The 12548-nt window shown below is 39.7% G+C and overlaps 1 protein-coding gene across 1 annotated transcript in view; it reads left to right on the top strand.

Moving 5' to 3' along the window:
• pcsk2 (proprotein convertase subtilisin/kexin type 2) overlaps positions 1–12548 on the top strand; it is a 78038-nt gene that overhangs the window by 27730 nt on the left and 37760 nt on the right. The window contains exons 3-5 of the mRNA XM_072267078.1: positions 8741–8854; positions 10798–10906; positions 12100–12137. Of these exons, the coding sequence (XP_072123179.1) occupies positions 8741–8854; positions 10798–10906; positions 12100–12137 (261 nt within the window). The remainder of the gene's footprint in view (positions 1–8740; positions 8855–10797; positions 10907–12099; positions 12138–12548) is intronic.

The raw sequence follows: 12548 nt of genomic DNA, 5'->3' as shown, positions 1-12548 counted from the left end.
CATCTCAGGGGTGTGTGCTTAGCCCACTGCTCTACTTTCTCTACATCCACGACTGTGTGGCTAGGCAGAATTCAAATGTGATCAATAAATTTGCTGATGATACAACTATTGTTGGCAGAATTTCAAATGGTGACGAGGGAGTGTACAGGAGTGAGATATTTCAGCTAGTTGAGTGGTGTCACAACAACAACTTTGCACTCAATAAGAAAGATCAAGGAACTGATTGTGAACTTCAGAAAGGGTAAGATGAGGGAACACACACTAATCCTCATAGGAGGATCAGAAGTGGATAGAGTGAGCAATTTCAAGTTCCTAGATGTCAGTATCTCTGAGGATTTAACCTGGACCCAACATATCAGTGCAGCTACAAAGAAGGCACGACAGCAGCTATATTTCATTAGGAGCACCAGGAGATTTGGTATGTTGCCAAAGACAATAACAAATTTCCACAGATGTACCATGGAGAGCATTTTAACTGGCTGCGGTGATTGCAGGAGTAGTGGGGGGGGGGGGGTTGCTACTGCGCAAGATCGAAATAACTGCAGAGAGTTGTAACTTTAAGTCAGCTCCATCATGGGGATTAGTCTCCATAGTATCCAGGATATCTTCAAGGAGCAATGCCTCAAAAAGGAGGCACCTATCATTAAGGACCCCCATCACCAAGGTCATGTCTTCTTCTCATTGCTACCATCAGTAAGGGGGTACAGGAAGCTGAAAGGCACACACTCAGTGATTCAGGAACAGCTCCTTCCCCTCCGCCATCCGGTTTCTGTATGGACATTGAACCCATGAACAATTCCTCACTACTTTTTAAATTTTATTTTTGCATGACTCACTTAATTTAACTATTACATGTTTACCATAATTCACAATTTTTTCTGTTGTTATGTATTGCATTGTACTGCTGCCAAAAAGACAACAAATTTCATGACATATGCTTGTGTTATTAAACCTGGTTCTGATTCTGAAATGTGCAGCAGGTAAGTTAACATCTGAAGCACCAGAGAATTCTTCAATATAAAGCATTAAATCACTTTCAAGGTATAGCAACAGATCTTTCAGTCCCTTGGTTCCACACTCCTCCTGAAGCTGTAGATTATGACCTTATTGCTTTCAATGACTTAATTTTACTTGCAGTATTTCTCTATGGACATAAATGAAATTGCACGGATGTTAGTAAATTTCAGGCTTGGTTTAGATATTCTTATGTCCCTTGATCCTGTGAGTATTCGAGGAGACAGGCTGAAGCATTTACTGAGATGAAGCTAGACATAAATTGTTAAAGTTGCTGTGTTTTGCAGACAGAATTAGATTGTATAAAAGAACAGATTACATCAAATCTTGACTTAATTCTATACTCAGAAGCAAAAAATAAATTAAAGAAGTCACCATTCAGACCCAATTGCCAACCAGCCTTAACCTTTTCTGCTGAGAAGGCTGATTTTGTTTCCTCAGCTGTGGGCTTAAGTGAAATGATTTTTGCTTAAACCAGATTGCTCCCAGATCTCAGGAATAGGAGGACAATATTTAGCTTCGCTAAGCATGTTCTTCCACTTAAATGGATCGCTGCTCATTCATTTGGTATCTCGGGGCACATCCCAGTTGTACGCTTTGCTTGCTAAATTCTGCTGTCCTAATTTTAAATAATTTATTGTGCTAGCATCTACTGTTTATTGCAAGAGAAGAGTTGCAAGAGGAACTGTTTCCTGACCTCATTTGAATGGCCTTTCTCTGTGTTCCTTTGCTACTTTCTCTCTGAATTTTTCCCCTATAGAGTGATTCAGTGGTACACACAACAATGGCTCACGCAAGTGATTTGTACTGGTTTCTCTGATGCCTTGGAGGAGCAATATTTCTCTATGCACAGCTTGGAAATAGCAATTGCAGGTCTTGTGTGGAATTACGGCAGTCCAAAGCCATAGGTGATATCTGACCTTGCCCCTGTCACCACCCCCCATGGCCTGTTTGGGCTGATATAGGGATGGGCATTATGTGCCTCTGAGGGACAGTTGCACATTGTGCCCTGAGAGGTGGGTGTCTAAGGCAGGGATGATAAAGATTGGTACACTATAAAATAAAAGAAGTTTATGTTAAACGTGAATGTCCTTAGGATCATACTGAAGTGAAATTTTCATTTCTGGGCCTTCTGAGTAGTAGGGTCATTTAGTGATTGGCAATTTAAGTAATACAAGATCACCCATTGAATAACCCCTTTATTCATCGCCTTGGCTGGTTATGGATTCTTTGTGGTTGTGTGCAGATTTTCATAGAAGTTCTAGGTAGCAATGAACTCTTTCCCATCCTCCAATGTTCTTAATGTGTTTGTCTTTTAAAAGAGAACATATCCAATTATTCTAATGTTTGAATGATGGGAATGTGTATTTAAAAGATAGTTTCCGGATTGTAAATAAGGTTATTTGTCTTATCTAATGTTCATCATTTTCCAATTCTTCTTCTATTTTCCAATTTTCCTGAAGCCACTGACTTCTTGATAGGAACCAAGGAGATATACAGTTCAGTATTTCCATAGTGATTTGGGATATATGTTTGAACCTTCATAACGGAAGTCAGCTATTTCCGGTAACAACCTCACCTTCTCCTAACTTCCAGACATGCTCACTCACTCACTCATTTCCTTACTTCCCTACTTTTAGCATCCATTGTTTAATAAAATTGGGAATTCCAGTAATTTTCATTCCCTGAGAAGACGTGTTGTCACCTCCCTATTGACTGATTATTTGCATTACATAAATGAATGAAGAAAGAACCATTGGAACATACAATTTTGTTGTGCAGACTTGAATTCTGTTCTGCAAAGCTGCAAGCTTGCTAGAAGGAAAATATTTTCCACTAAATCTGTACACCAGCTCTGGAAATTTATTTACCATTATAAAAGCTTTTGTTAGAATACTTCAGTTTACACAAAAGCAAAAACCAAAATGATTCAGTCTCTTCATAGTAAAGTGGCTGAAGCAAAACCATAAACCCGTGGACTGCAAATGGACTATATTGGATTGGTAAATAAGTAAGTGGGAACAATACAATACAGACTTCGATTTTCGAATGTAGTGTGGCTCATGCAAGTTAAATTTCTATGTTTTGCAGTAGTCAATAAACGAATGCTTACTTCATTGAAGTAGAAAATTAACAATATGATCATGATGCAACATTAAGGATACCTTTTCTACATCACTAGGCAGCATGGAAAAATCCATTCTAAAATATTTGATGTGTTTTCGTATCACAACCAAATAGTTTCTGATAAATTGGTGCTCCTGATAAAAATGAAAATTGGATGCCAATTCTTTAATATAAAAAAAGAAAATACTGGAAATTTGTCAGTGAGCTATCTTCAACCTCAAACATTAATTATATTTGTCTTCCCTCTGATGTTGTCTGACCCACTGACTGTTTTTAGCATTTTCTGTTTCTATCTTAGATTTACGGTATTTTGTAGTTTGTTTTTTGATTTGTCAATTCTTTCAGTTCCATCCAGTGCCTAAAGAGAACTGACACCAGGGATCCATTAATCTTTGCTGACAAAAGGACATAATGAGATAGCGTCAACAAAAGCTGCATGCAAGTATATAGTGACCCCTCTACACACAGGTATTCTTTTATGACACAGGCAGGTTGTCGCATCCCTCTTCACATTACCACTCTTGCTCAACCGGCCCTCCTAAAGCAACCTGCCCACTGCAGACAGACATGGGAGCATTCACTTTCCTCATTCCTCCACATTGAAGCAAAGTGAGCAGATGAGTCCTGGATTCCTGCAATGATTCTCTGAAAACTGTATTAAACCAAGAGTAGGAAAAGATAATCAGGAAAATGCAGAGAAACTTTAGGGATATGGTAACATGAAGAGATTGGACAAGATTGGGCAAGACATGGTAAGTGAACAAAATGCAGAAAATTGTGAGATCATCCACCTTGGTATGAAAGATAGAAAGCTGGAATATTTTTTAAAATAGCAACAGTTTAAGAAATGTTGATGTTTAGAGGAATGTGGATAGCCTTGAACACACCAATAACTGGGAATTAACATATAGGTTCAGCTAGTAATAATGAACGCTAATTTTATGTTGGTCTTTACAGTTTATTATCACTGACATGTGCTGTGAAATCTGTTGTTTTGTGGCAGCAATACTACTGTGCAATGCATAAAAAATTAGTATAAGTTACAATCAAACATATATTAAAAATAAGTAAGTAAACATAGTAACATAGAAAACCTACAGCACAATACAGGCCCTTTGGCCCACAAAGCTGTCCCGAACATGTCCTTACCTTAGAAATTACCTATGCTCACCCATAGCCCTCTATTTTTCTAAGCTCCATGTACCTGTCCAGGAGTCTCTTAAAAGACCCTATCATATCCGCCTTCACCACCGTCACCGGCAGCCCGTCCCACGCACTCACCACTCTCTGAGTAAAAATCTTACCCCTGACATCTCCTCTGTACCTACTTCCAAGCGCCTTAGAACTATGCCCTCTCGTGCCAGCCATTTCAGCCCTGGGAAAAAGCCTCTGACTATCCACACAATCAATGCCTCTCATTTTCTTATACACCTCTATCAGGTCACCTCTCATCCTCCATTGCTCCAAGGAAAAAAGTACGAGTTCACTCAACCTATTCTCATAAGGCATGCTCCCCAATCCAGGCAACATCCATGTAAACCTCTTCTGCACCTTTTCTATGGTTTCCACATCCTTCCTGTGGTGAGGCGACCAGAACTGAGCACAGTACTCCAACAGGGATCTGACCAGGGTCCTATATAGCTGCAACATTATATCTCGGCTCCTAAACTCAATCCCATGATTGATGAAGGCCAACGCACCGATTGCTTTCTTAACCACAGAGTCAACCTGCGCAGCAGCTTTGAGTGTCCTATGGACTCGGACCCCAAGATCCCTCTGATCATCCACACTGCCAAGAGTCATACCATTAATACTATATTCTGCCATCATATTTGACCTTCCAAAATGAACCACCTCACACTTGTCTGGGTTGAACTCCATCTGCTACTTCTCAGCCCAGTTTTGCATCGTATCAATGTCCTGCTGTCACCTCTGACAGCCCTCCACACTATTCACAAAACCCCCAACCTTTGTGTCATCAGCAAATTTAGTAACCTATCCCTCCACTTCTTCATTCAGGTCACTTATAAAAATCACAAAGAGTAGGGGTCCCAGAACTGATCCCTGAGGCACACCACTGGTCACCGACCTCCATGCAGAATATGACCCATCTACAACCACACTTTGCCTTCTATGAGCAAGCCAGTTTTGGATCCACAAAGCAATGTCCCCTTGGATCCCATGCCTCCTTACTTTCTCAATAAGCCTTGCATGGGGTACTTTATCAAATGCCTTGCTGAAATCCATATACACTACATCTACTGCTCTACCTTCATCAACGTGTTTAATCACATCCTCAAAAAATTCAATTAGGCTCGCTCATAAGGCACGACCTGCCTTTGATAAAGCCATGCTGACTATTCCTAATCATATTATACCTCTCCAAATGTTCATAAATCCTGCCTCTCAGGATCTTCTCCATCAACTTACCAACCACTGAAGTAAGACTCACAGGTCTATAATTTCCTGGGCTATCTCTACTCCCTTTCTTGAATAATGGAACAACATCTGCAACTCTCCACTCCTCTGGAACCTCTCCCGTCCCCATTGATGATGCAAAGATCATCGCCAGATGCTCAGCAATCTCCTCAGTAGCCTGGGATACATCTCGTCCGGTCCCGGTGACTTATCCAACTTGATGCTTTCCAAAAACTTCAGCATCCTCTTTCTTAATATCTACATGCTCGAGCTTTTCAGTCCACTGTAAGTCATTCCTACAATCACCAAGGCCCTTTTCCGTAGTGAATACTGAAGCAAAGTACTCATGAAGTACCTCTGCTATTTCCTCCAGTTCCATACACACTTTTCCACTGTCACACTTGGTTGGTCCTATTCTCTCACATCTTATCCTCTTGCTCTTCACATACTTGTAGGATGCTTTGGCATTTTCCTTAGTCCTGTCTACCAAGACCTTTTTATGGCCCCTCCTGGCTCTCCTAATTACTTTCTTAAGCTCCCTCCTGCTAACCTTATAATCTTCTAGATTCATATCATTACCTATGTTTTTGAACCTTTCGTAAGCTCTTCTTTTCTGTTTGACTAGATTTTCAACAGCCTTTGTAAACCATGGTTCCTGTACCCTACCATCCTTTCCCTGTGTCATTGGAACGTATCTATGTAGAACTCCACATAAATATCCCCTAAACATTTGCCACATGTCTTCCATACATTTCCTTGAGAACATCTGTTCCCAATTTATGCTTCCATGTTCCTGCCTGATAGCCCCATATTTCCCCTTACTCCAATTAAGTGCTTTCCTAACTTGTCTGTTCCTATCTCTCTCCAATGCTATGGTAAAGGAGATAGAATTGTGATCACTATCTCCAAAATGCTCTCCCACTGAGAGAACTGACACTTGATCAGGTTCATTTCCCAATACCAGATTGAGTATATCCTCTCCTCTTGTAGGCTTATCTACATATTGTGTCAAGAAACTTTCTTGAGCGCACCTAACAAACTCCACCCCATCTAAACCCCTCACTCTAGGGACATGGCAATTGATATTTGGGAAATTAAAATCTCCCACCATGACAACCCTGTTATTATTATACCTTTCCAGAATCTGTCTCCCTATCTGCTCCTCAATGTCCCTGTTGCTGTTGGGTGGTTTATAAAAAACACCCAGTCGAGTTATTGACCCCTTCCTGTTCCTAACTTCCACCCACAGAGACTTCGTAGACAATCCCTCCATGACTTCCTCCTTTTCTGCAGCTGTGACACTATCTCTGATCAGCAGTGCCCCTCTTTGCCTCCCTCTCTGTCCTTTCTAAAACATCTAAAGCGTGGGGCTCTAAGTAACCATTCCTGCCCCTGAGCCATCCAAGTCTCTGTAATGGCCACAACATCATAGCTCCAAGTACTGATCCATGCTCTAACCTCATCCGCTTTGTTCATAATACTTCTTACATTAAAATAGACACATCTCAAAAAGTAGTGCAAAAAGATAACAAAAAGTGATGTTGTTCTCATGGATTCATAGTCTGTTCAGAGATCTGATTGTGGAGGGGAAAAAGCGGCTTCTCAATAGTTGAGTGTATGTCTTCAGGCTCCTGTACCTCCTCCCTGCAATAAGAGGACGTATCCCGGTTGGTAAGAGTCGGTAATGATGGATGCTGCTTTTTTGAGGCGTTGCCTATTGAGGATGTCCTCGATGGTGGGAAGTTAGTGTCCATGATGGAGGTAGCACAAGGAAATCTGCAGATGCTGGCATCTGACGAAAGGTCTTGGCCCAAAACGTCGACTGTGCTTCTTCCTATGGATGCTGTCTGACCATGATGGAACTAGCTAGGTTTACAACGCTCTACAACATCGTCTGATCCTGTGCAGTGGCCCACCTCATACCAGATGGTGATGAAGCCAGTAAGAATGCTCTCCACAGTACATCCGTGGAAATTTGCCACGGATTGGGATTAATTATATTAACCTGGTGCAGCTGGTGGAATAAAACAACATTCCTCTTACTGCTTCAGTAAAACATCACGGCCAATTAAAACTGATGTTTTCATTTTGCTCTTGTCTGTGAATCAGTTTAACTTTGTAGGGAGAAACTGTGTGTAGTGGCAGAAGGGTCAGTATCCTGAAGTAGAAGCAGAAGAGATGAAGTAAAAGGAATTTGCCAGACAATTAGTGGCCATGTTTGTTAACACACTCACACTGCCTTACTGTATGGTGCAAACAGATTCAATAATAGCTTTCAAAACAGAAATGGATAAGTGTTTGAATGACAGAAATTTTTACTGGAATTTGAGGAGAATGTGCAGAAGTGGGATTATTTTTACAAGGTGCTGCCACAGTGACAATGGACTGTTCTGCCAAAGCATAACTAATTTTGACAATAATTGTTTTTCTGAGCACCTAGCAGGTTTCTTTGTTAATCAAACTTTGCATCTCATCTCACTCATAATATTGAATTGGTGCCTTTAATAATTATACAATATTAAAATAAAACAATTTGCATTTAGAGTGTTTTTAATGTAGAGGGGCATCCCAAGGCACCCCTAAAGATTATATTTGAAGAGAAAATTCATAATGTGAGCTGAACCTGTTTCTGGTTGAGGTAGAAGTGACTTAATGAAAAATGAGAAAGTATTTGATTAATATGGTTCGCTGGACTAATGGAGGTAAGGGAGGGTTTGGTGGAAAGGAATTTCCAAAAATTCTAATCCATCTCCCCCACTCAGTCCTACCCATTCATTCTCCCACTTCCACACCCCACTACACACACATATACACACATCAAACCAGTATAGGTTTTTATTTATGTTTTTATCTGCGTGTATTTTCAATTCTGCCAGAAAATTGAGTGGTTTTTAGGTGAAATGACAAAAGCACATATTATCACATAAAAATACTGTGAAAAAGCTGAATGGACCACAGACTATTTTTCCTCTCTAATGTTGTTGATACATATGATAAGTGCTCAGAATATTTGTTTAATTATGTTGAGAGTGTATCATGAAACATTTTTTCCCTGAATCCTGCTAGATTTTGTACTTGTGCAATAAAAGTTATCAGTTAGGACATTTTAATTGACATTTCTGTGAGCCTTTTGCCCATACTAAAATATAAAGATTTGCTCATGTATGTTGTTTACTTGCAGGTAAAACATGCCATACAGCAAGAAGGCTTTAACAGAAAGAAGCGAGGATATCGTAGCATCCATGAAATTGGTATCACGATGAATGATCCTTTGTTTTCAAAACAATGGTATCTTGTAAGCAACATTTGATTTTCATATATTTGGTGTTAGTGTGCAAACACTGGAGGGAGTGTATGTAATTACAGATAATATAGATGATACTGGAACAAAAATATTCTATAGCTGTAAAGGATTAAAAGGGTGCGTTCCCTTCCTCTTGATAAATAAATGCTGACATGTGAGCTAATGGAGGCCTTCAAAATGATGAAAGCTTTTGACAAACAGAACAGGAACAATTATTTCAAAATGGGAATGATCAAACTATGGCCACTGATATATGAAAATACCAAAAAGTCAGACAGAGATTTCAGAGGAAATATTTATTAACCCAGAAAATGATTAGATTGTGGGATTCACCTCCACAGGCAGTAGGTGAGGCAAATAAGATGGATGCTTTTTAAGCACAGGGGAGAAGGGAAGAATGAGTTATGCTGGTAAGAGGAAAGATGGAGTGAAGCATATATAGAGCTTAAATATTAGATTCATTTTAGTTATCAAAACTGAAATGAAGCTTATGTATTCAGTGGAATGATATGTTATTTTAGCAAAGGTATTAAAATACTAAAGCTGCTGACTATTGACATTGACCAAGGAATTATTTTATTATGTGTAGCTCTGTCTTGCAATGCTTGGGGAAATGTGCTCTTTCTTCGCTGATCTTTTGCATTTAATAAAATTGGTCATGTTTTCCTGGTATCAAGACCCTCAGTTCCAAAAAATCCTTCCCTAAATCTCTGCAAAAACATCTTTCTTAGCTTATTTAAGATGCACTTTTCTAGTTGGTCATGGCATCCCAATATCACTCTATGTGCCTTGATGTCAAACTTTGTTTTACAATGCTCTTTGTGACATTTCTATGATTTTGCTCTGTTAAAGATGACATATAAATACAGGTTGCTGTTGTTGTTATGGCAACCCAAGTGGATGGGGAGGTGCCAATACTTCACCTTGTCTTCGTTGCTGAAAGCTTTCTGAACATGAAAAATGCTATGTCATTCCAAGGTTACTAAACATTTTCTCATTAGGCTATAAATAAAATCATTATCGTGATGATATCATTAATTGATAACAAAGGGGAAAACTTAAAATTTTTTATCCTTCATTGCATTGTGGTTGATTATGTGTGGGCATTCAAGAAACATAGTAATGATGACATCATTCAGCCTCTTCTTACTGATCTGTTATTGAGTTGACCTGTTCACTTGTGTTTGGTGATATTTCCCTAGGCTCACAAAAATCAACTGGTGTACTGTAATTTTATAATTTTCAATTGATGGATGTTCTTTCTGGAGAGAAAAATCCTGTGACTTGGGAGGGGGTGGTGGTGGAGGAGGCAGCTGATGGGAAAATGGGCAAGATAATGACAGAACCAAGAGAGATTTGGCTGTGAGCTCCTTGCACTTTCTACTGGTACCGATATTTTCCCAGGCCACCCCCATGTCTTCTTAGAAGAAAACCTTGTTTCTTATGCATTTGTAAATTTCTTCATCTGCATTGTTGAAAGTAATACTGATTTGAAATTCCTGAAATTGTACCATACTATTATATCTTTCTTGACGTTAAGTAGGTAAACATGAAAAAGTATGTTGGTAACTTAATTTCTGTGGGGGAATAAAGTGATCATCCTAACTGAAGGAATTCTTGCTTCAAATGCAAATTGCTGCTCGAAACCCTCAGCAGGTCAGGCAGCATATGTGGACAGAGAAACAGAGTTAATGTTTTAGTCAACACAAGTGATGAAAGAGAAAGAAGAAATAAAATGCTGGATAGGTTAGTTTGAAGATATTTTACCAGCTGCATTTTTTTAGTTGTGGGGTGAAGGCAACAAGTAATTTCTGATTATCCAGACCTTCACATGCATAACTTATGCTGGTTGAGTAGGTTTGAAGTCAGTATACAATGTCTAAAAATGTCTAGTGTCAATAATAAAACATGCTCAATTGTTTTTCTTGAATTAGGTCAACACTGGCCAAATAGATGGAACTCCTGGGTTAGACCTTAATGTAGCTGAGGCTTGGAAAATGGGTTATACTGGGAAAGGAGTAACCATAGCAATCATGGATGATGGTAAGAACTGAGAATCTTTCTTGACAGTATGCACTTACAAGTATATCCATGTGTTTTTTTCATCTTTTCCTATATGATGCATTTTTGTGGAGGAAATTTAACATTTTTGCATTTTTGTCCTGTTGCCAGCTAATCAAACATTAATTGTATGCTGGCTTAAAGTTATGCCTAAACCCACTTCCTACTGAAGTGAACATGAGGAAATCTGCAGATGCTGGAATTTCAAGCAAGACACAAAATAAAGTGCCCCCTCCCACTTTCAAATCTCTTACTCGCTCTTCTTTTAGTTAGTCCTGACAAAGGGTCTCGGCCCGAAACGTCGACTGTACCTCTTCCTAGAGATGCTGCCTGGCCTGCTGTGTTCTACTGAAGTGATTATAAAAGCAGTTTTCTCTGCTCGAAGCTGTTGCTGCAACTAAACAAATGTGCTGTATTTACCGTGGCATTTCCAATACTGCTTCACAGTGCTTAGCAGGGTCTCAGAATCAGAAACAGGTCTATTAAGTCAGGTAATCAGGTTTGTCAAGTAGGGTGCCGTGCACAACCCTGATTTGATGGGGACAGACGTGAGAGCACGGAGGAACATCTGGTGAAGCTCCTGAAATGCCTGCTTCACTGCTGCTGCTGCTGTGTGGTCCGGAATCTCCGGAGGAGAAGGCCCCGAGTCCTCAGCTTTGTTTGTTGCTTGGCGGCCGGGGCGGGGTCGAAGCGCTCAGCAGAGGATGGTGCTCGGAGAGGCTGTATCGGAGGGGCTGGTCAGAGGCTCGAAGTTTTCGGATGGACTCAGAGTTGGCCGCGGTCGGATGCTTCCAATGCATCAGCAAGTTGTTGGCGCCTGGAGGTTTATGGCAGGGAGAGTTTCTCCCTTCTGCCGCCTGCGTTAGATGATGAGTCGATTGGGACTTTGAGACTTTTTTTTACCATGCCCATGGTCTGCTCTTTATCAAATTACGGTATTGCTTTGCACTGTTGTAACTATATGTTATAATAATGTGGTTTTGTCAGTTTTAGACTTGGTTTGTCCTGTTTTTTTTGTGATATCATTCTGGAGGAACATTATATCATTTTTTAATGCATACATTTCTAGATGACAATAAACGAGGACCGAGTGTCCTCGTAATCTAATAATCTAATAATCTAAGATGGACTCAGTTTTCAAGTGTTTGTTTAATCTGTTTATTGTTTTAATGCAGGGATTGACTACTTACACCCAGATCTTGCAGAAAACTATGTAAGTATGCATTAGGTTTCTCTTTTGGGTTTATAATTTATTTTGTTAAGAAATGTAGATGCACAGATAAATGTCACAATTAATATGAGGTGAAGCATGATTGATTGTACTCAGCCAGGAAGAAAATACTTCGGAAATAGTAGCTTGGCAGGATTCCCAAAGTTTCATTGATATACAGTATGTTTTAAAGAAGGAATAATTTATAACTAGAAGACACTCCATCTGTTGTTAATAAAGATGTGCTTATTTTTACTAAGCAGACTCAGATTGGAGACCTCTGTTGCTAAAATGTCATAGCGGATAAATTCTTACTCACTTGCATGACCATCCAGATTGACCATTAGAATTGCATCAACTTGCATTGAAATGGAAAGCTAGATAAGCACATGAGGAAGAATGAAATAGAAGTTT

The sequence above is a fragment of the Mobula birostris genome, chromosome 8, assembly GCF_030028105.1.
Source record: "Mobula birostris isolate sMobBir1 chromosome 8, sMobBir1.hap1, whole genome shotgun sequence".
In the NCBI taxonomy this organism is placed as follows: domain Eukaryota; kingdom Metazoa; phylum Chordata; class Chondrichthyes; order Myliobatiformes; family Myliobatidae; genus Mobula; species Mobula birostris.
This window is presented reverse-complemented; position numbering and strand designations above follow the sequence as displayed.